This window comes from Dendronephthya gigantea, unplaced genomic scaffold (assembly GCF_004324835.1).
Source record: "Dendronephthya gigantea isolate DGI-Jeju-01 unplaced genomic scaffold, DenGig_1.0 000158F, whole genome shotgun sequence".
NCBI lineage: Eukaryota > Metazoa > Cnidaria > Anthozoa > Malacalcyonacea > Nephtheidae > Dendronephthya > Dendronephthya gigantea.
This window is the reverse complement of record NW_021163168.1, coordinates 356,103-381,757: the sequence shown is the minus strand read 5'-3', so window position 1 is coordinate 381,757 and position 25,655 is coordinate 356,103. Positions and strand designations below refer to the sequence as shown.

Genomic DNA, 25,655 nt, shown 5'->3' with positions numbered 1-25,655 from the left:
ATAGTAATTAAATACGCCGTTTTTTGTACCCGCTCTTTTAGTGAGCGTGAGCTAAACGTGGCAAACTGCGCATGCTCGGCGAGTGCCTGAAATATTCAAAATGGGCATGGATTTTTTGCTCAAAGATTTTCGATTAATTTAAGCTTTACAAAATCGTCATTTATATAGCATTTTATGCACATACAAATTACAGAATTGTTTATACTTTAAATCTCAGGCACTTGCCGAGCATGCGCACTAAAAAGTAGGTACACCAGTTCCAGCTCTGTGTCTTTTAGTTACTGTATCTTTAAATACATTTAAAAATGTATTTGAATGAAAACGTCAGCAATGAAACTGTCATATCGCAAACTATATCTCTAAAAATATTTTGTAAAAAGTTTTATAAAAACCAGAAATAATTACCGAAGAGCCAGCCAAAGACATTCAACGCTGAAGGACGAGTGCCGACCGTGGGAGTGTACTAATGCCGACGGGATACTTTTATTACGTTTGTCAGGTTTGACGGTTGCTCCCAGTGTAGCCAGATTTGGTACATTTTTTCCTCTAGAGCCAGTCGGATGCACATATAGACAGCCCAATTAGCGCTGTAGTATGATACTTATAAAGACTGGTTTTATGTTTTTAATTTCATTCAAAGTACCTCTAACTCGTTTGGTCGCGATCCCTGCACTATATAGCAGCGTCTCGAACTTTCCCAGTGAGTGTGATGCATTAAGATTTCATTAACACGAACAAAGACGTCTTCTGATTATTTCTTTATAATAATGTGCCGATATTTAAAAATAGTTTTTGTGTTAAATAGTGAGACAATCACAACAGTGTTCACGCACACAAGCCATGCAAGTACCGTGGATTAATAGACAGTGGCCTGAGACACTAGAAGCTATATCAGTTGGACCATATATGTAAATTCTTAACCAAAGCTGCTTGAATTTAGTTAGATTAATCGTCTGATCCTGGTTTGATTGTGGTAAATATCAAAATCATGCAGGTGGCGCTGTGATCAGATCTGGTCACACAGCCAATAATTAGGGAGATTTAGCATGAAGACGTGAAGGTGAAAGACGACGTGAAAATGGCGAGTAAATGGCGTGGCATGTCCATATTTGGGCGCATCACGCCATTTATTCGCCATTTTCACGTCGTCTTTGACGTTAACGTCGTCGTGCTAAATCGCCCTTTTATCTGACTCATGAAGTGCATTTTTTCGGACTTGCTGTACATGATGTATGAAGAAAGCATTTTTTAATCATTTTTTTCTTCGACAAACAAAGAACAGGCATTTCTTGTTGCACCTTACGCACGACTACCATATTTTCGAGATCACAAGATGAAGTTTTTTTCTGAGTTAACGCTGTAATGTATGCACGATTACTTCACTATTGCTTGGGGCGACTTCAAGTAGGTCCACTCCTTTCACAAGTACAGCGGAAAATTGCGGCCAAGTTCATGTTACTTGCACAATAGCGTTAAGTATATCTACTTTGGAATTAGGAATTGATGGGAACTAAAATAAAATTTAATTTTGTGATGGTAAATTCGAAAAAAAATTGCTAAAGGTATGCACCTTCTAATTCATATCGAATACTCAAATGTTCTTGTTGTACCTTCTGCACGACCACCACATTTTCGAGATCACAAAATGTAGTTTTTTTTCTGAGTTAACGCTGTAATGCATGCACGATTACTTAACTATTGCTTGGGGCGACTTTAAGTTGCTCCTCTCCTTTCACAAGTACAGCGGAAAATTGCGGCCGAGTTCATGTTACTTGCACAATAGTGTTAAGTATATCTACTTTGGAATTAGGAATTGATTGAAACAGAAATAAAATTTAATTTTGTGATGGTTAATTCGAAAAAAAGTTGCTAAAGGTATGCACCTTCTAATTCATATCGAATACTTAAATGTTCTTGTTGTACCTTACGCACGACCACCATATTTTCGAGATCACAAGATGTAGTTTTTTCTGAGTTAACGCTGTAATGTATGCACGATTACTTAACTTTTGCTTGGGGCGACTTTAAGTAGGTCAAGTCCTTTCACAAGTGCACAATAGTGTTAAGTATATCTACTTTGGAATTAGGAATTTATGGGAACAAAAATAAAACTTATTTTTGTGATGGTAAATTCGAAAAAAAGTTGCTAAAGGCATGCACCTTCTAATTCATATCGAATACTCCAATGCTATTTGAATAGTTCGTTTTGTGAATCCAATATAGTCTAGCTGATTTGAATTTTTATTAACTACACTTTTTCTTGTTATACGGAATGTATAAAAAGTCTTTCTTAACTCATGCTTTCTTTGTAACCCAGATTCAAAGCATCACAAAAACTTCATTTTTCATGTTAGAACAGTTATACCTTACCAAGTCGTATATCTGTATTGCTTAAAACAGTTTCTTATTTAAATATCTCCTTTAATTGCATCCAATATAGCCTCACTAATTTGAATTTTCAGTGAAGTGCACATTATCGAACTTTTTTCTCAAGCTATGCCAAAATGGTTAGTCTTTGTAATTCTCATTGGAAATATACTGTAGAAATTAGGTATTTTTGCGAAAATTCTGTTCATTTACGATCATTTGCGCCAAAGCGCGCGGGCACCAGATTAAAAAAATAAGATTAAATAGTCGACTGATTTTCATTAGAAAGCCTAGCGTTACCTTTTTATACACAATGTAGAAGGAGTGTAATTTTTTATGTCCTTTCGCGCCGACGATATTTTACTACTGTGGTTCGCTATCCAATTATTGGTGTAATTTACTGGTAGAATTCAAATAGTGAATAGGCCTCATCGGGAATGCCGCTAAAAAATTGCAGCCAAGTTCATGTCACTTGCACAAAAGTACTGTATATCTACCTTGGAATTCAGATTTAGTTAGGACAAAATAAACATTTTCTATTTTGATGATATATTCTTGAAAGAAAGTTGGTAAACCTGCCCTCCTTGTATATTACAGTGCATGCCTTATTGGGTGAATCCAACATATAGCCTCGCTAATTTGAATTCCACAGAGTATACTTATTCGAAAATGCTATGCAGAGTGTATGAAAAGTAAGCCATTTTCTCTCTAATTCAGATAATGAATTAGAAAACATAACCTTGACACACACTGTTGATGTGTGGAGTGCCATCTGTTTAATGTTTTTTACGCCGAATGTTTATGAATACTCTGGGTGGGAAGTAATCAGTTTTTAGATTTATGCAAGACTATATTGATCCAAGTTAGGGAAAACATTGTTCTTCAGGGTTGCAGAAGACCACTTGACTATATTTTTGAGATCACAGGATGGGCATTGTTTCTGAATTAATGTTTTTCACTCACGTCTGCTTGCAACCATTGTTTGGGGCGATTTTAAGTAGGGGAAATCCTTTTGAGAGAGCTGCTGCTAAGTTAATTCATGTTACTCTCACAACAGTGTTAAGTGTTTATCTACTTCGAAGTACATACTTTACTCAAGGGCTGCAGAACCATTTAGAAAATAGGACGTCATTTAGAAAATGGGACGGAGCACTGACAAAAAAGAACACTTTCTCATACCGAACTATATTACAATTACCCCCATACATCTGCGAAGACAGTGAAATTCACTGAATTACTTTACATAATTACTCCGCCTGCGTATGCGCAGCGGAGTCTTAAAATGCCATGGTCTTTTTTCCTTTTCGTCGTTTTGGGCGACAGAAGTTGGCATTTCCACAGATAACCCAAAACGTTTTGACCGAGAAGCCCTGGGTTACACGGTCCACGGATGAATTAGGTATACATCAGTTGGCATGCAGGCGGAGTGAACGCCTTGAGCAGGCGTCTTATTATTAATTACAACGGCAATGCAACATTTTGCTACATACAAAACTCTACTGAGTCGTGCCCAAGTGTTCCGCGGCCCGTGATAATATAATTATGATTTCCAGATAACTTGGTCCACGAGCACAGAACAGACGTACGCATTTATTTTCATTCACTTCTTTAATGCTGTTCTGGAAAGTGTCATCTATGAATCCTCATAATAAATATAGCCCCTTTTACTCTGCACCTTATATTTATTGGCACGGCAGGGAAAAAATTAGCACACGTACCCAATTTTATTAGTGTTCAGACTACCAATACAAATGTCAAGCGCGGATAAATGGGTATGGGTAGCGATTTTTAGCCGTATAACGTTGCCGGTAAATTGAATGTTGTGTAAATGTGGTTTATGTCCTGTAACAGTTACTCGTCTATACAGTATTGTAGTCATCGTGTCGTGGTATTTCCTACACATTCCCGAATTTTATGGTCATCTTATTATATACTCAAATGCAAATCATTATGCATTTAAAATAAATGACAAAATTTTTTAAGGCAAACATGTTTCGACTTAACTATAAGCCATCTTCAGTGCGAATGAATAGATTATTTACATTGTGAATTATATAAAGTAGAAATATGATGTAAACATGCGAGGTGATACTCAATGAATAACTTGATTATTTACAAAAATGATTGACAGCATAGCAGGATACAGAATATGCATACTAAGTGAGCCAACACAAAAGACAGAACATAACAACAAAAATTATTTATAACTGGAAAATAGTAATAAAATGCTGAACCTGTTTGTTAAGGTCTGGTTTGTGTTTACGAATGTAAAGACCCTCTTTGAGTTTGAGAGAGAAGGAAGTTTTAGCAGTGTCTAAGATAGAAAAGCAGGACCGGGTGTATTTAGAATTGCAGTTGGGGTTTTGTAGGTGTTTATAGACATGTGAGTTTTTGTCAGTGGAGGTGTGTTCTTTGATCCTTTTAAATGCGTAGCCTTGTGCTCTCAAATCATTATATAGTATTCCTCATCATTTATTTCATATAGTTATTGCCCTCCTGGTTTAAAATATCGATATTAAAATTTGTTTAAAATATGTTATTACCTAAAACTGATTTACCTCAATTAAATCGTCCGTTTTGCCTAAAACGGTTTAGTCTTACAAAAATCGCTCGTTGGGTGAAGCCATTAAATTATACAGTCTTAATTTTGAAATTTGATTAAGTATACTTACGTGGTGTACCTACAAGTTATTATAATTACTAAAGTCGCCATGCAATCATACAAGAAAATTATTAAGTATACTTCCTTGAACATGCTATGCAGATTGTGTCAAAAAGCTAGTCTTTTTGACTTTGTAGGTAAGTTAGACCAGAAAATTTGGCAGTATCGCAACAGTTTGCACAAACATTCAGATGGGGTGTTATCTGTTTCATTTCTTTTTTCGCCGACTATTTTTGACTATTATGGTTTTCGGAAGTAATCAGTCTTGAAATTCATGCACGACTGTATTGACTGTGGTTTAGTTAAGAGCTTTGTTTCTAGTATAATTCGTTCAAGGTCGCCTAATGGCCACTTTCAAGATCGCATGATGTACATTGTTAATGAGTTACTCTTATAATTTAAGCACGACTTCCTGACCATTAGGGATGGGTTTTAAGTAGGCTGAGATCTTTCAGTACAGAACAGCTGAATCTTGCATATTTTCTTTTGAATTTTGACGGAATAAATAAATTATTTCAGCTTGATTCCTTTCATTTGAAAAGAAAATATGCTGATACTTTGCTGGCGAAATTCAGCCAAAGAGCTTTCGCCTTAAAAGCGCGCTGGTCTACAGATACCCAGTTTTGATTTACTTACTTTTAATACGCATGACATAAAAACAATTTCCTATTTAATTAATAACATGGCGTTTAACATAGAAACATTTGGGTTCAAAATGACAGCATGTGCGACACATAAACTGTGTTTACCCACGCTTAATGGAGTGGTTTACCTTCCGTTCCTATATGTATGTATAGGGCAGGTCTGACCTCAGTAGGCCCAGATGTTAAGATTTTCGTTGTGTGCGTGCACGTTTTATTGCATAAAGTACGGAAATATTCCATTGGCAAATTTGGAAATTTCTGCATGCTTCTACTTCTAAACTACAGGGTGTCTCAAAAAAACTATTGAAATCACTCATTGTTGAAATTAGCCCGTAAGTGTTTAATGCAACTTATAAAACGCTAAATACGAAAAATTTGAAATTGTGAATATGATCAAATTTAAATTACCCTTGCTATTGCTTCGAAAGGAAATGGTACAGCTGACCCCGGAACAACGAGTGATATTATCCCAACAGAGCGATTAGGTATTCAAACTCTAACAATTACATTGTTATGGGTGATTTCAATACTGTAGTTTTCGTTTTTTTTAGACACGCTCTACAGGGTTGGTCAAAAAAAACTGACACCTTTGAAATTCAAATTAGCTGCGAACTTATGGCTGGAATATGACAATTTCCATGTACAATCAACAAAAACGATTTGATAAAACTGTTCTTTAGTATTTACAGAGCTTAGAATGCATTTTAACTCCCAAATGGGAACAAACTTTATGCTTTAGGTTAATTAATATGATATGCTTCGTATACCTATGAATATTTTAAGCAACTTCAGCCACATTACAGCCGCTATGCGACTAATTTGAATTTCAAAGGTGTCAGTTTTTTTTACTCACCCTGTACTGTATAGTCACGTTTAGGTTATGCTAATCGATTCATAGTTCACTGGAAAGGTTTCTCCCCGGGATAGTTAGTGTTATGTAACTCGACCGATACCAATGAATTATAATATAAAGTAATATATATTATGTAACCCACATATTTATGTCCAACTAATTGCGAACGTAGTTATACCTACGTATTCATTAAATTAATAAGGTTTCATATAACTCATACTAATCCTAGCTCACAATCCGAGGTAATTGGGTAGAAGGCATATCAAGAGGTTTAGAACTCGTTCGTGGTTGTTCAAAAAAAGAGTTCTTTATATTTCTTTAGGATAGCTCCTTCTGAAAAAATGTTAACGTCAAGAAATGTTCGGAATGTTTAGAGCAAGAATGATCGACATGTTTTGTTATTATAATACAGCCGTCACGTAGTGAAAGAATATAAATTCAGGATTACTGAACAGTCGTGATCATTACAGAGAAGTTCGTGCACTTGGAAGGACCACAGCTCTAGAGGAAGGGTCCCGAAGAGAATAAAAAGTTTCAGGAAATTAATTTCCAAATCGTTCTGGTAAGTTCAACAAGCTAACGAATAGTTTTGTGTGCACACTATTTCCAGTTTTAGGTAGCTAGCATGGGTAGAAGAAAAGGGAACGAGCATTCCTGTGACCACAGTTAATAGAATATACATGGTTTGGAGACTAAAAAAAGTACAATACAACTCATTAACCATGTTATTGTCCACGTTTATGCAAAAAATGGTTTCCCTTCTCGTCACTTGTCTATTGTATTTTAGCCAAACGTACCAATGGCATTTGTCTTGCTAAGCTCATCAACCTTGACTTGAAAAATATGTTAATTATAAGATTGCTATTGGTTTATCTGTGCAAAATACAATAGACATGTGATGAGAAAGGAACAATTTTTTTGCATAAATGTACCTCAACATAGTTAATGAGTTGTATTGTAGTATTATATGGTCTCCAAAATATGTATATTCTATTAACTGTGCTGTGACCTATGTTAAGACACGCAAATGTCACCATTTACTTGTTTATACAATTTTTGGTGCATGTAATGACATTAATTCGAAAGTAGGTTTATATGAAATATATTATATGAAATATCAAAAGAGACATGCATGTATGCATTAGAATAATCAACTCGTTCGCGACGTGCCGAGCAAGGTGAGTGCATGGGGGATGTTGCACCTCACCGCCTTTTTTATGCTCGGTACAGTTAGTACCGCCAACAGCTATAAATTGAAGTCTGAAGATTGACAATATATTTTATCATCAAACTATAGCATTCCCGAGCCTAAACTAATATATAAATGGCTATTAACATGGGTCAAAATAGTCAAACCAGTCATATTTTGAACTGAACTGAAGTAGAGTATTTCGTTAAAAATATAGCGGTGAAACTGCATTTCCCGTACTAGGCAAATATAAATAACGATAAACGTGAATGCAGATTTGTTAAAACACTCTAAAATACCAGTAATCTGTTTGTACAGAACAGGACCTGTCTACATTTAAAGCATCCGTGAGTTTGGCATATTAATAAGATATTCAAGGCTTGATTTTCACACGGGGTACTTTTTTGATACACCCGCTTTCTATTCGATCAAGTTATCCCTGGGTAAAGGCCGTGGGAAGACATTTTAGTCTAGAATATTTAAATCGTTAGCTGTTTGGATTTTAAGAATGAAGTTCAGACCTGAAGATGTTATTTTGATCTCGAAATCTACAAAAGGGAGCCAAAGGGAGCCATACAAATGTTTTGCTTTGTTGTTGGCTTCGTTTTTGGTTTTAATCAACATTATTGGCCCAACGTTTCACAGCCGTGTTTATAGGCAAAACTCTTCTGATTTTCTGCTTTTTCATTAAGAATGGCGTTTAATTACAAGCTACCAGCAGCTACTATTATTCTAACAGGTAAGGGTTCATTTTCTGTTTAATATATGCATGAGAAATTCAATCACCGAGTTCTGAGAGGAAGATAGCGTAATGTTATAGCACAATGCAAAATTCAAAGTCGCCCATACTCGTTGTTACTTTGGCCAGTTTTGCGCATGCAAAAACAGCATGCAACCTCCTGATTGGTTGATTAACTCAAATTCTCTGCATTTTAATGAAACGTTAGTATAACCTAACTGACCCACAACAATGTAACTTCTGCCTTTAATTTTGGCAAAATGATGCCGAATTTATTGGAGTAATGGCGCTTATCGATCTTATTTGTTCTGTAACTGCTGCGAATTCTTAAATAAGCCTACGATTTCTGCCCAAGTGTGACTCACTTCGAGTAATTCACAAAACTATACTGACGAAAATGGTAAAATTTTCGTAGTTAAGCCATATTTTACATCTTCCCCTGAACATGGAAGCTAATCCAAAGCGACCCAGGGGTCATCATAAGACCTCCCATTTCCTAAAATGGGCTGTTCTGATTGAAAAATGGGTAGTTCTAAAGCCTAAAAGGGTCAGTTCTAAAAATTGAGTTTTGGATAGAAAATAGATAAAAAAATAGATATTCCCAAGATAGTTTCTTGCAAAGGAAATAGGAACATCTAAGAAGTGCTGAATAACTTTATAGTAACTTCCCAAATTAATCGTGTTTTCGCAAAATGCACCAATAAAATTTTTTTTTATATACCAAAATTTTCCCCCCAAAAGTCTCCTCATGTTGCTGAAATTCCGATTTGGAAGAGCTCAATTTCAAAAATTCTCTGCAGCGCAGCTACCCCTTACACACCCAGAGGAGGGTTGGTGCTCTCGTGCTAGCAAAAAATGTGCCGCATAGAAATTACAAGTCGTTTCCATGAACGAATTCTATATTTTGCTCTAGCGGGGCTGCTGGTCAGTTTGGTTGATGCTGATGTGTATCTACACAATCCAAGAGGTTCTAACAACCGTCTAAATGGCAACCAAAAAGCGAGGCAAAACAACAATAGATTGTTCGACTCTCAGGTAAGCCTTATATACGCCCAACAGGCAAAACCACATTTCTGAAAGAAATGGTCGATCGCATCTTTGCAAAACTTGCTGTTTAGAAAATTGGTGGGTTTGCAGAAAAAACCTAAATAATCGGAAACAATAGAGTTAGGGTTGCGCGGTTGTGAATAACTAAATTTTCTTTTAAGGATATTAGAAGCGCGACCTGGTTTGAGCTTAATAGAAAATTGAAACGTTCTCCGGTTGTAAATATATTTAATTTTTAAGAAGTTTCGTCTGCAAGACTTCAGCCTTCAACGGGTAGTTAGAAATAAACGACTTACAACAAATACCTATGGTTTACAATAGACCCTCTCGATAATTAAGTCACAACATTATCGTTTTAAACTTAGAATCACCTTTCAAATGAGAAGGATTTCACGTTTTACTCTCACGAGCTATGCGCAAAATACAAAACATCCTTCTTCAACACATGCAGGAAAAATAATTTTTAGTTTTGACTAATGAACGTGGAAAATAACCCGCAACACTAAAACGAGGCTATCATGCCTCAACCGGGAGCCTCGTTCTCGAGTTATGGCTTATTTCCATACTTATTATGTCAAAATACTTATTTTTCATGCATGTGTTGAAGAAGGATGGTTTGCATGATGATGCAAACGTAATTATCGAAAGGCTCGATTGTAAATAACGGTTTACATACCGCACTCGCAATTAATGCTGACAATAATGCTAAGCAATTTACCCGAACAATACCAGTTTTTATTAAAGAAATAGAACTATACCGTTGAAGGCTGCTGTCTGGAAGCCAAAGGCTCGTTGCAGATTAAATATTTACAACTTGAGAACGTTTCAATTTTCTATTCAACTAAATTTTCAACTATAAATATATAATTTTCTTGTATGATTGCATGGCGACTTTAGTAATTATAATAACTTGTAGGTACACCACGTAAGTATTGAATACTGCAAAGCTTTCGGTCCGTTAACCCGGACCTTCATCAGTGCAATTACTTGAATACACGTTTGAATTCACGTTTTTGTTTCGCGCTCTTTACACACACAAGGATGGCGTCGATGAACAACAGAAACCTGGTGTGTACCGCATTCCATGTGAATGTGGTTTGGTTTACATTGGAGAGACCGGTAGAAATCTCTCAATACGTCTTAAAGAACATAAGACGAACTGCGAGAAAGGTAAACTGGATAAGTCTGCAGTAGCTCACCATGCATGGACTTATGATCATCGCATTAAATGGAACGATGCTACCATTTTAGCAAACGATAAGTTTACTGTCTCTCGTAAAATGAGAGAATCTATTGAAATTTATAAACATCAAACTATCGTCCAAGAGGGAAAGCCACTTAATAGTACGTGGCGTGCTCTTTTCGGTGTCTCTTAGTCAAATACTTGTCTAGGGCGCGCGCATTAATTAGAACTTAATTAAATGAAACCGTTTAATTAATAGCGCGAGCAAACTAATCACGACTAACATGATATTTAAGTGACGCGCAAACGTGTATTCAAGTAATTGCACTGATGAAGGTCCGGGTTAACGGACCGAAAGCTTTGCAGTATTTAATACTTACGTGGTGTACCTACAAGTTATTATAATTATAAATATATAGTATTGAACATTTATGCTTCAAACCGCGTTACAAAAACCCATAAATGCTCACGGCATTACTCCTTGCTTAATATAAGCGAAGCTGCCAGGACGAGCATTTTGCTGAGTTAAAAACACTACACTAGTGTGAGCCGAGATTGAGGCATTTTTTAACTCATTCCACAAACCATATATTTCTTTCGATTTTTGTAGAACAACGCTAATGGTGGTTACAATGTTGGCGATAAAAATCAAAAATCGAACAGCGAGGAGACACAATTTAACATGGTAGCTGTTTATTTAAAGCCCACGTTTTTTTGTTTTTTTTAAACATCATTAATTTTTTGCAAAAACTGTGAACATTCATTTGACCAAAAATTCAAAACTGAGATAGATGGCTTGGCAGAGCAGATAGTATAATAATTCACCATAAAACACATCACTAATCCAGTAATTGCCTGTTATACCCGCGGTATCATGAATCATGATAATCATCATGTTCGTTATCATTTCAATCATTCCATTGATGACTGTTCATCCTGTACCAATGTGAAATAAAGTATCTTAAAGTTGCGTATTTTTTAGCACTACTTCCAGAGTGGCAAAGGCCATATAAGTAATTCAGGCCTGACAGGAAAATCGCAGCTCACAATTGAATGGACAAATCAACATGGTTGTGGTGACCGAGATTTAAATTGTAATTTTGTTCTTCAATATCGATGTCAAGATGACACGAAGCATCAAGCGTTAAACTATCACACCATGAGAAATGGTATGAAAATAAATAATTTTTCCTTTATTGAGAAACTCGTGACATTGGCAATGTATTCGCAAAATATATAGTTACAAGCTACTAATAGACCTTTTCAGCTTGTATGTAAAGTCACAAGGTCAAAATGGTCAAAATGTTCATCAAATCACATGGTCTGAAATGGTTAAGTTTTATTGGCTATTCCATGGTCACAACGTCTGAAATGGATTAATTTGCATGCAAGCTGAAAACGTCTATATTATATGCTACTGATATTTACTCTATATTTATTTTCTGAATTATGAATGAATTATATTATATACTGCAAATTCCAATCACCGGCCACATCCCCAAGCACTTATTTGTTACAAAACCCAAGATAGTACTAATTTACATGTACTTAAGTTCGCAGTTTGGTTGGAAAACATCAATAGTGTAAGTGCACTTTCGGCTACGGTAATTATACGCATGGAACAGAGAAAGAATGAACGACATAGAGCAGATGACGATGTTTTGACATTAGTGATAAAACTTTGCATTATATTACGTTTAGGACGTCAAACGACTACTCCAGGGTACAGGAAACGTGTCTTCACCAGACGCTCACAGAAGCTCTATAGACTAAAGTATGATTCAGCCAGTTTTCGTCGAGGTCTTCATGAACCCTGGGAATGGTATGACAAATGCGCCAAACGAAATCGTGTAGGTGAGTTACATCGGTTGAAAAACAAACAAAAATGATCTGGCTGCAAGAATGCTCACTTTGAATCGGAATAAAAAAGTCGAAACTTACTTTATACGTGTCAAACTAATCAACAGTCTTGTAATATGATGTGCTCGATACCAATGGCAATGCGTTATTTTCGATATAAGCATGCACTAAGGAAATCTGACATACAAATAACCCAATATCTGGACGATAATCTAAAAGGTTATGCGGAACGTTGTATGACCCAAACAAATCGTGCGATACGGTTAATATACAGCATTAAATTCGAGCAAATTTCTTCAATGGGCAACACATAATGGATTACTGAACGGGAATAATATGTTTTGATGCATCAAGTTACAATTTCCGTTGCCCTCAGTATTTTTGCAAAAAGCGTGTCGCTGGAAAATTGATCACGTCCAAATAAAAAAAATCGAGCAGAATAAAAATCCTATATACAAGGAGGGAGCGAAGTTGATTTAAGTTGGTCGAATTATAAAACTTGGTCCACATGATCCATATCGCATGCCACCAACTAGTCCTCGTCCGCAAGGCCAAGTGTAGATTATCCTAAGTCAGAAATATTATTTTGCAGGAATCAAATGTGCCAGGATGACTAAATCAGGCAGATGTTGTGTTTTCCCGTTTTATTATCGAGGTGTTCGGTATGATTCCTGTACAACGGTGAATTATGGAAATACCTTATGGTGTGGAACAACAACTCAAACCTCAACATGGAGTGAATGTGTAGGCGGTAAGCGAAATGCTAAAACATTGTACGCCGAGTGTAGGCATATAATTCTAGCATGCCATCCGCAGAACAATTTTTCCCAGCACTCGCTGCGTAGTATTCTTACATTGAAACGGTTATTTCATTTTTTTAAGTTAAAATAGTTTAATTTTCAATGAAAGTGCATATTAAATACATAATATGCAGGTCCGGTCATTGAAAAGTTGTATGAGAGTACTTTTAAACTTTGGTTAATCCGCCGTTTAAGCAAACGCCTTTCGAACAACCGGCCCTTGAAGGTTAAGTAAACTAGAATGCAACGCCTGTACATCCCACACAAAATCAAAACAATGCATGTTTATGATAAATCGGTGCATGCATTCTTGAAGCATTAGGAAGCATGTAACGTTTTAATGGAGTAAAATTTTCGGCATTATTTCACTAGATTTTGATTGTATTTTGCGTTTTTATGACAGGTTCTGGAAGAAAAAGAAGATCATTTGAAGGTTTTAATTCTAATATTGACTCACAGCATGAAATAGAGTCTTCAAGGGAACCATCTAGAAGTGTTTTAATCAGATACAAAAGATTATATATAGCTACATTTACGTCAATTTTTATACATACACGTTTCTCTTTGTTTTGTGTCTATAATAAATTCCTGAGAATAATTATATTCTACTGATCATATCCAACACATAATTCAACATAATTATATCCAACACATCAAAAACAGTTGAATGTTGCCAACCTCTTGTCTGGATGTGAATGCTAAAAACATGAACCTTTCTTTTTTCAACTCCATTATACATTTAATTACCCACCTCAGCTTCTGACAATGTTTTTTCCTTAGAATCAATTGATTATGCTTTTAATGATGATGGCCAAACAACTGGAGGTAAGATTTGAGTAAAATGATAATTACACACTGACGTCATAGCTCTAGTTAAAATACCGTAAGATGAAAGAACGAAAACATGAAATGTCTCAGTGGCGGATCTAGGGGTGCGCAGAATAAATTACACAGCTTAGTTTTAAATTCAAAACACCTTTATGACAAGGCTATTTGTTATGGATTTGAAAACCATATTTTTACATTAAAATCTGCCAATTCGATTCCGATTTTAAGCCCTGTTAAGCCTTTTAAGACTTTAATAAATAACTAATTTATTAAAAAATAAATATCGTGTAAAATTCGCGTCCCCTTGCCAATTCACGTCCTGTCTGTGGGGGGCTTAACATAAGGAACAGAATAGGACGAAGCGGCTTGGACCGCGTTTGTTACCAAGCTGTGAATCGCAAACTCTCTATTCTCTCCCTAGGACTTTTCACCGCTGATCAAAAGCTGAAAGGGAAGACATGTATTTACACCCGACAAAATGCAAATGGTGCTCGTAGTGGCTATGAATGTCCTGAGGAACGAGATTACTATCCTTACTGGCATCCTACTGACTGGATTGATATGGCAGTGTTCGCTTTTAATGAAAGCATGTGCAAGTATTATAAAGAAGAAAGTTTCAACGTCAAACCTAAGCGTAAGTGTTGACATTGCCTTTTCCTGTTCAATGAAAAAATGGTCGATTTTTTCGTACCCCACAGATTATAGCGAGTATGTGACGGCGTGTCTAAATCTATGAATATTTGATTTTTTTACTCAAAATCTTGAGTTTATTTTCAAGAAGCTAACTGTAGGGCTTCCGCCGCAATATGCATAACGATCGTGTCATTAGGATCGAATCAAGACTGTTCGCCGATTTAATCAAATTTAACATGGATTTTGTTTCAGTCTGATAAGCATTCGAAGAAGTGGTTTATTTCGACATACATTTTAATAAATATGTTTTCTTGCATGGCAGTAACCGCTCACTGCAAGCATGAAAAAGTATTCAACGATAAGCATATTCATATCTGTGTGGCTTATGCGCAAGACATCAGTTAGAATCGTCTTCGTGTATTAGATATCAGCACTGACAGTTGATTACAGTTGATTGATATTATATTACTACTACGTAAACGCGTATCCAATCAAAAATATACCTATACACACATAATTATAACATCTTAATTTTTTCCTGCCTTATTATATCTTATGCTTTTGACTGCGTATCCACGTATCCGCACATGTCATACTAATTTATATGTCACATACATGTAACATTATTTTCACTTGGTATCATCGTATCATGAAAATAAAACAATTACAAATTCTGTTTTTTATTTAACTGGCTCCTAGCTGGTGATATAAAGCTTCCGATAAAATGGATAAAACAAAGTAATTAAACTAAATTTGCACGCACTAGACCTATTTATAATGATGTCAAACGCGGAAGCCTGATGTTACAAACATTTGATTGCTTGGCTTAATATGTAACTTTGTGGGGCCAATCAAACTTTATGTGGCAAATGTTTGACGTCATGAGAATGGTCAATCCATACTTCAATGCATGCAACCCCTCCAGGCTCCAAGCAGGTTCAAATTTTATCTCGACCAAAATAATGCATGCGTTGGTAGATTATTTCTTATGTTATGGCAGGTTCTTAACTTGAAAAGCATCCCGCATTTTTCATAAACGCTCTAACTTTTTTGCAGACGAGTGCCTTGAATACTACCCCAAGAAATCAGATGGTTTTCGACATGACTCGGTTTACAGCAACAAAATTGACTGCGAAAACAATGGAGGATTTTGGGTTCCATTCAGCAACTATTTAGAAGAATATCCTGCGCATCGAACAGAGCAAGAATGCGCAGCCGCAAGTTCTGATAAACTTCGTCTTGTCTGGGCCATTCCTTACCGCTCTGAAGATATCGATAATTTGAAGATGACTGGTAATGATGTTGAATCATTAAAACGCTGTTTGGTTGCACTCGATCCACCTGAATGCAAGGTAGTTCCGTATACAAGATCGAATCATTTAGGGAATGCCCGTGATGTAGTTCCACTTCGCTACAATTGGGTTCTTCCATATTTTCCGTCTGCTCGTACACAAAGATGCGTTCTAAGAATAAGGTAAGTCGTAGAATTGCTATAATTTTATTTCTTTGATTCTTTTTTGGGAACTCTACTTTGTATTTTACCGTAAATTCGTGTATAAACGCGGCAAAGTGTAAATAATAAAAGTTAGAAACATGTAAAAGACTAAAGTCGGAAATAGACCGCAATTATCCAGTACAAACCAGCCATATTTAAACGTCTCTGCCTTACATCAAATGCGATTTTGCCATCAATTTGCAAAATTGTAAAAGCAAAAAATAAATTAAGCCTGTTTATAAGACGACGTGTAACAAAATTATTTATTTTTCTAGGCAGTTAGGGATAAAAGGAAGTTATTAATTATCTGCTAGTGTAGCAGGCCTAAGGATTTAGTCCGCTATGCAAATTTCCATACAAATAATATTTCAAATGAAATTTCTAAGGCTCCAAGAAAAACGCCAAACATTCACAGATAATCACAAAATTCCACAGAATAATACAACATTTATAACAAATTAATTTATTACAAAAGATAATTAGAGTAAACCTATGGCCATACCACAGACAATTTTTGTCTGAAATAGGGTATTTATATGCGCAAAATACGTCTGAAGTAGTATTAATGTGACGAATATGTTCGTACAACCCGCAGGTACAATATTTCTACGGGAGATTATCCACCATTCAGCACATTCGGCGACAAGAATGATAACCCGTAAGTATCAAATATCTGTTTGAGAGTAATCTAATTATCTAGAAATTAATAACTCAAATTGTCTGTTCATCTTCGAGAACGTTTTATGTGTAAACGTACTGTCAAGGCTTTGATAAAATTCCTGCCAAAATGTAAAAAGTTGCGGCAAATATTATAACCCCCTCCTAACATCCAAAATTAATTTATCACTTTCCAGTGGGATATTTATGAGGACTGGAAAAATGCACGAGTAAATCCAATTTATAAGGAGGCCAACTTTTGATTGATTAATAGACCAACTTTTGATTCAGGTAACAAAAAGGAAATTTCCTAAAAGTGATGAACAATCCGCTCCAAGCCTTAGAGAAAAATTTACTAGAAATACATGCATGCAGCAACCCCTCGCCATTTTAAACGAAGCAAAATAGTTCGTGCGCTACCCAGACCTAACTTTCTACGCTAATATTATGAAATAATTCGTGCAAATTTTTTGGAAACAAAGACAGTGAACAGTGAACAGAAATCACCTGTTTGCCTGCTGCATTACGTTGCAGTTTAAGTGAGTGTTAAACTTTTCTATAGCTAAACCTTCAAAACATCAAAACAGCACAAATAATTATAATAACCAACAAGCAGGAAACGTCAAATGTTGTTTTTCGATTATTTATTTTATTCAATGATTTTAGCGTCTATATAAGCTGCAAAGTGATATTTGTTTTATCAAAACTCCGAAGTACACTTTTGAGAACTCTTTTTATAGTGCCTGTATCACTCGTGGAATCTTTATGCATTTGAAAAGAATGTAAAAAGTTAGTTAATATATTAAAGAAAGTTTTTGATTTAGTGCAATAATTTTGAAGATACTAGCCTTTAAACTACCTGCAATTCCTGAGTCCCAGGCTCCTGTAAACAATGGGCAGTTTCAAATTGTATAGCCGTGTTTAAACCCAGGAGGTTGGGACTCAGGAACCGCAGGTAGTTTAGAGGCTTGTATCTTCGAAATTATTGCACTAAATGAAAAAATGTTTTTAATATATAAACTAACTTTTTACGTTCTTTTCAAATGCATAAAGATCCCACGAGTGATATAGGCACTTTAAAGTTTAAGCGATGATGTAAAGCGTTAAACGGTCGGTTAGCTCCTTGTAAAACGACATACCAAGCTCGTACTTGTCAAAATAACAATGCATTCTTACAGCAAGCAGCAGCATTCTTACCACTTCAAAGATTATAAACTACGAGTCGTTCCTATTTCACCAACTGTTTCTGTGCTGTGATGATCTTTAAATATTTTATTATTGTTTTAATATTTGACTCCATGATTTCATTTTATATTTTTAAAAAATAGTTTGCAAAATGACGGTTAAAATGCTAACGCTCTCATGCGTGCTCTCTTTTTGTCTTTGCCAATCAGCAAGTTGTAGACGACCGTTCTTTCTTCTTTCAAAGTTCGCGCATGCGCAGAACTACCATGACCATTGAACGTCCATGACATTTAATTTGAGCAACTTTAGATTCGCCTATGTTCTGTCAGCATACCCGGGTGTAATTCCTAATCTCCGGGTGGGATTAGTACCCTTGCACGGCGCTTCGCCCCGGCTCGGGGATAAAGATCAATAATTTAATCGAGAGTGCAACTTGCAATGTACCGATACTGATATAGCACTTCCAAAACCGAAAAAAACAAACTATCTGAAACGGAGTTTCGGGTATAGTAGTGCATTGCTGTGGAATAACCTCAATCTGAGCCGAAAAAAAATCCTTGATTTATCAATCAAGCGCTGCATTCCCCCCATGCCACATGTTGTGTATGGCCAGTGTGGTTAAATAAGTTTTGTGAATGAATAAATGAAAGAATAAATAGTATGTCGTATATAGGGTAAATTTGCAAGTGTGGTGGTAAATGATGACTTCAGGTAAAAAATGATGATTAATGAGGACAGGTACACACTAAGCATAAATCGCTGTAGCACGTCTCTGTAACAAATCGCTTCGTGTATTCGTATTATGGAGAGCAATGATGATATCATTGTACGCAAGCGCTATAATCACCCATAGTCTTGTCGCTGTGACAAGTCGAACCAATTCAAACTGGCTTTTGACGTGTTAACACGCTGCAATTGCAGCGACAAATTTGCATCGAAGCGGAAAAGTGCTTGCTCAAATTTACCTGTTCAAACGATGAAATTTGTCGCCAGAAATCGTTTATATTTTCTGCTGATTAAATATCAGCTTTGCTAAACAACGGTAAGCGAGACCCTAGAATACAGAATCAATAAATCGACTGCTGCCTATTGGGTTTAAACAAAAATACTTCCATATCAAAGATGTTTTTTCGTTTCTTACAAGGGAGAACGGTGTGAATTCGCCAGTCAAAAACAATCCAACTGAAAAAATTGGCCAAGTGCAGATGCCATTGCAACTTGCAATCAACACCGCACAGTTTGGACGCACTTTTCAAGACAGATCACATTTATTCAAACTTATACCAAGACCCAAGACTGTGTCAGATAATGACGTCATCTATAATTTGAACGTACGAGGAAAGCGCGGGAATATCGTTCAAACATTTCCGGCTGTGGAATACGACTTTATCCCAAAACGATTGAAAGTTTCAAGTACAAGTCTTGTCCATATCGCGTGGACTGGTGAGTTGCTGTTAAAATTAATATTTCTTATAAATTTTGGTGGCAATAATACGTCGTTTTGCTCGAAAATATCTGTAATCCTTTAATTTATATAAATCGTCTCGTATTTCGAATTTGATTTATGTCCCAATACAAATTTCCCAACTAGGCTATGGGGGCGTAACGTGACATATTTCTCTGAGTATTCCACTATAGAAGCAGTGTCATATTCTGATTAAATGTCCTTATGTAAAGGTTCCAATAGCAATCCCCAGGGAAACGATGGCCAGGGTACAGCAGGTATGTTAAAATAATGTAAAGCAATTATGGAAACTCCGTAAAACGCTTTTGAAAAGGGAATTTTCTACGTTTCTACAAGACGTATAAAAATACGAGACAAAAACGTAGCCAAAATCGGAGAGAAAACTTTCAATTTGTAATTAATATTGCACGTAGATAACACAATAATTATGACGTAGTTGCATCACGACTTCCGGTTTTATCAACCCCGTGGTTAAAAGTATTAACCACGGATCAAGCTGGTTCAAACCTGGACAAACTGGATTTTGTGGTAAACATTCGGATTTCCTGTCTTTCACTTGACGTAGTTTTAACCAATGATCATATTCCGGAAAAGATGAACTTTGAAACTTGCTATGTAATAATAATGAACTAAACTTATCTCATTACTATACTTCACTATATATACCTGTACATGACTGTGATATTTCATCACCATTCTTCTCCTGATGATGACTATAGTTCAGTCGAAACGTAGAGAATCATATTTCTCAAAATATTTACTTTTTACGGAGTTTCTATTTAATGATATTTATCAAAATACTCGATGGTTCCCGTAATTATACAGTTCTTATACAGTTCATTCGTTGCGACGAATGTTTACATTGTATTACACTGTAATGTCATCACCATCACCATGGCCATCACCATTTCAAATGATTATCTAATATCAAAAACTCTTTTGGTAGGTTCGGATCGAAACAACATTGTAGAAATGAGAGATCCATCTGTGAGCTACCCTTTAGACTCGGGAAAGCCACTGAAAATGTTCAGGAACGCTGAAATTGTCTGGTCAGGGGATGAAGAAACTAAGACTGGTCAAGATTTGGTAACAAGCATGGCTTCCTCGGGTTACTACAGCAGCGTACAGTGTTACCATACCAAGGCATGCACCCCGAGGAAACAGGTTCTTAATAAATTGTTAAACAACGCCCCAGCTTCCTATCGTGGCGTGCTTTTGCGATTTGCCCCGGGCGAGTATTACTACATGTGCACAAGAAATAACAACTTCAGTAATCGTAATCAGAAAGGACGACTTGTTGTTCGTGTCTAACATGTTATATAATGCTCAGTTTTTTATATAACTTTCACATTTTGGCATAGTTTTGGATTTTTTGCATGTATACGTATAGTAATTAAGCCAAATGTAGTTAATGAATCGTTTGTATTCCTCGTAATTGATTATTTTAGAAGTGCATGTATTATGGTGATTATGTATGCCATTAGTAACTGGATTAGAAAATCGTCGTTGTACCTTGACGTTTTTTGACTTTTTTCTGTATACATTCTTATGAAAGTCTGACCACCTTTCAGTAATCATTTCATCAGCAGTGTGAAAACGCTTTTGAATCGCCCGATTTACACTAGAGACAGATCATCAGTCTGGACGAACTTGGGCAATGGGAAGATAGTTCGTCTGTGTGTGAAACACGGGAAAAGAGACGGATCATCCGTCCCAACTAGTTATCATAATTATCAAAATTATCCTCTGGGCCTTGTCGGACAGCAAAGTTTCTTTTACCACGTATTCTCGACCGAAACTAATTTATTTGAGCACAAAAGAATCAAACTGTCCGGTTCGGAGGATAATTTTCCTGACTGGAAACCAGCCCTTAGTATAAATATGGGGTGAACATAAAAAAATTCATCATAAAACGGATTTTGACTTGTTTGGTACCACCGTACCAATATCTCTCAAAATGTTCTTTCAGAATCGAATATATTTGCTTCTAAAAACTGAAAATTCGTCCCTCAAAGGCCCACACACGCTGGACGCGATTTGCTAAAGAACTCTGATTCGACTCTGAAGGAACATGGGTACCAAATATGGATACCAGACGGTCCAGACCATTCAAAAAGTACTATCATTCAGTAATTACCAAGAATATCACATTATTTTCAAAATTAACTAACTTTGAAAACTAAAAATTTGTAAAAATAGCGTCGCGTTGGAAAATCGCTTCCTGAGTGTGTCGGCCTTTACAACATAAAACTCACCCTTGCCAGCCACTCGAATCTATATTAATGTGTTAATTGGCCGCGTAGCCTGTTTGAAAGTTAGGGAGAGTGCAATTAATCAATTTCTAATTTCACACCAATTGAAAAAAAATTATTCGATGGTATGGTTGCTGTGGAACCCCCGCAACAACTAACACAGCACGACACATTACATAACCACGATTTATCATAGTCATTTGAACTCATAAATATAATTAGTTAACGCCAAACAATATCCTGATTACCATTAAAGATCAGTAGCAAAAAACACCAAAAACCATTTGCAGCCTGAAGTGCTCATGTAGCCGTATTCACTGGGTATTTTCCGACAAAGCGGGATTTTGAGGAAAATTCTCCCTACTTTCCATTTTGGAGATACATTACGTCCTTTTTGTTGTCGTTTTTAGCAAAACGTGCAATGTAAAAACGAAGCTATACGAAACATTCCATGAGTTCCAAAAATTATTGGTTCTAAATTCTTGCAGTTGGTATAATCTAGAGTAGAGCATTATGGGAATCGAACCCATATACTTAGAAAAGAAAAACATTATGCTCCTTTGAACGGCAAGAATATTTTTTACAGTATTTTTTGTGGTTGAAACCTATACGTTGATTGCCCTTGGTACTGCTGGCTTAAATGAAATGCCCAGGAATGATGAATGTGTTTTAGTAAATAAAGAACTAATTTTGTTGCATCAACTCAGTTATTTAGGCGCTGTTACACTCAGCAACTTATTTTGCAACTTGTTTACGACACTGTTTGATAGTTCCCACAAGTTGCAAGTAGTATTACCATAAAACATTATAAAATCGGGCATGCAATCTTTAGGTGTATTTCTGATTTATAGTGCTTATTTAGTTAACACACAAATACAGAAGGCAATGTTAACCTTTGAAGTTATTCTGAAGTTGTAAGACTGTGAACAGGTCAATGGGTTATTTGAAAACAAATATTTAGTCCGATGCATTATAAAGGTTACGGTTGATTTGCTAATAGAAGTGGCAACACGTACACGTCATGATTAGCCCATTGCAGCAAAATTGTCTGGTGTTCAAAAGGGTAAAAGATCCATTGCTCAGAGGCTAAACCCTACTTTTGATCTTCAGTTAGTAGCAATACATGTATAACTCAGCATGTGTGCAATCTATGAAATATTCAGCCTCTTACCCAGGGTTCTATCTACACATCTGGTGCCTTGAGACACAGAGGAAATATTGATTCCATATCTCCTCTGTGCTTGAGAGTTGTGTCATAAATATTTTCATAATTCCATGAGGCTTAGCATAGCATGAGGTTGAGTATTTTGTCGTTGTTTTATATTGTATACATGTATTTAAGTAGCAAGGGAAATGTTACTGTAACAGCATGTACTGCTTTCTTTAAAATTGCTGTTAAATGTCACCAATAAAACGTTTCTCAATAAAACAAGATCAATTGATGCAGTAGCAGATGCAGTTTTAAATGCCTACATATTTACTACTGTACACATTTTACAGCAAACTTGGCACAAACCAGTTTCTTTATTCTTCCTCAACACAAAATCCCTTGCATTTTACTCCACATGTTAGTACTGTGTTTATTGTAACTGTGTTGTGTATATCAGCATAAATGTATTCAACACTGGAAAGTTATTCCATGACCAGTTGAATATATTTGTTTATTGCGGCTAGTGGCGGATCTAGGGTGTGCAGAATAAATTACACACCTTGTGTATATAGTAATTATGAAAGTTAACGACATGGTTAGATGCGCAAAATACATTATAAATTTGTCTCTGAATAATTTTATGCTTCAATATACAATTACTGAGTGGTTTCCGCGTTTGGATGGCCCGATCCAAACACGGGCTTCGACCAATCAGAACACGTGTTACATATATGTTATTTTATAATGCTGTTTAAATAAATTCAATACTATGAGACCAGATAACATACATATATTTCGCTGGACCGCCGAGGCCCCAAGCAAATAAAGTAAGATAGTTGAACGAATAACGGCGTACCCAACTCTTATAATTTATTTCAACATTATTCTTTAACGAATTTTGCAATATAGTAACAATTTATTGTAGCAATTAAAAGCCAAATCCACCTTTCGGTTTTCGCTGCGGCCATTTGTATCCACAAATACTGATTGTTGCATGGCTTTTGCTCACTTTTGTTGCATAAAAATGAAATACAGATCTAAAACGTTGGTCGATTGGCTGCTGTTTAAGTACGTAGTCCCTCATTGGCTGTGAACAACAAAACTAACCTAACAAACTTTCAAACCCGATTGCAATGTATCGGCGCTCGCAGATACTAAAACCTACCTACCACTAGTAATTCAATCGCATCCTTAAAAACCTTTAAGTCCGCAAGATCATATATAAAAAGCCTTCTACTAACGTCATTAAAGAAACTAAAGAACCGTGAAAACGATCCACCCAACCACCAAATGAGGTCATAACGCTGTTTCACCCCCCAATCAGACGCTCCCATAGAATACAACTAATGTAATCAACAGCGCAAACTTTAAAAATTCAAATTCATTGTAACAATATCACAAATTAAAGCCGCGTCTACACTAGAAGCCTAGATCTGGCCTGGACCAGGTCTTGGACAAGTTTAGGTAACATGTGCCACGTTCACACTGACTTCCTTGTTAGTGATATTGGATATAGCCAAAGTGATTAACCAAATACTTGGAAAAAGACCCAAAACACGCCGAAAAGTGGTAATACTATATGTATCCGATACAAATCATATACTATTAAGTTCAAAATTTGTCAGAACTAGGTAAAGTCTGTTCACATTACCAAATCTTGCCCCAGGTAAGGTCCAGGCCACCTTCTGCTGTTGGCCTGGATTTTGTGGTCTAGGCCGGATAAACACAGTTCACATTTAGGCCTATGCCTGGCCCAGGCCAGGTTAAAGCACGTAGTGTAAACACGGCTTAAAACTCGAAGTACGGAGGAAAGCGTAATAAAAAAAATTCTAAAATCCAGGGAACCTATTTCACATCACACAATATGCCTGGATTACAAATCTACAAACATGCAGTACATTGTTAAGTTGTTTGTTTAACGGGTAGTGAAAATACCATGAACCATCCAAATGTGCGAGTAGGAAGCGTCTGAATAGCTCTACGGTATAAGGCATCCTTCTCGCAGTGGCGTAGCCAGCCTGACGATTTAGTCATGCTATGCAAATTTTATGTTATTAACATTATTCATTTCTTTAGAAATTCATTGTTTTCACAGTCGATGAACACCAAAATATTAGCATAGCATGAGTAAATTGTCGGGCTGGCTACGCCATTGCCTTCTCGCCACAGGATACAACCGTATTATCTTACTGCAGCGCATAAAGGTGGATATTAGTTGGAATATGGTGAGAATGCAAGGTTCTAGAATATATCTGTGAGCCCTGAGTGCTACATTGGGCGCCAGATGGATATAAAGTGAAAGTATAAACCTTTGCAGAAAGTCATCTCTACATGAAAATGCATCAGATTGTCAGTAGGTCAGTAAAAGTCGTATCGTGCAGTCTATATTATCACATTGGCTGCTAGTGAAATATAGATAAAACCATTCAATTTAACCGCAGACGAATGATGCGACAAGACGAACTACCCATTCAAACACAGACGAACTATAGAAGACGAACTATCCTCCCCTTGCTAAAGTTCGTCCAGACTGATGATCCGTCTCTAGTATAAATCGGGCCATTCAAAAGCGTTTTCACACTGCTGATGAAATGATCAGTGAAAGGTGGTCAGACTTTCATAAGAATTTATACAGAAAAAGTCAAG

The 25,655-nt window shown here is 36.2% G+C and overlaps 1 protein-coding gene across 1 annotated transcript; it reads left to right on the top strand.

Moving 5' to 3' along the window:
* Positions 1-12,300: 12,300 nt before the first annotated feature.
* Positions 12,301-20,918, top strand: LOC114537505 (protein DD3-3-like). Its single transcript, XM_028558545.1, has 7 exons — positions 12,301-12,538; positions 14,594-14,806; positions 15,862-16,279; positions 16,896-16,958; positions 19,287-19,585; positions 19,820-19,864; positions 20,554-20,918. The coding sequence occupies exons 1-7, from the start codon at positions 12,301-12,303 to the stop codon at positions 20,916-20,918; spliced, it is 1,641 nt and encodes a 546-aa protein (XP_028414346.1).
* Positions 20,919-25,655: the final 4,737 nt, after the last annotated feature.

What these genes read in the sequence shown, in the direction of transcription:
- LOC114537505 (XM_028558545.1), top strand. Translation starts at nt 12,301, where the DNA reads ATGGAACAGAGAAAGAATGAACGACATAGAGCAGATGACGATGTTTTG. An exon ending in GGCGACAAGAATGATAACCC is followed by an intron (nt 16,959 to 19,286) that starts GTAAGTATCAAA and finishes GTTTCTTACAAG; the next exon opens with GGAGAACGGTGTGAATTCGC. An exon ending in TGTCCATATCGCGTGGACTG is followed by an intron (nt 19,586 to 19,819) that starts GTGAGTTGCTGT and finishes CCTTATGTAAAG; the next exon opens with GTTCCAATAGCAATCCCCAG.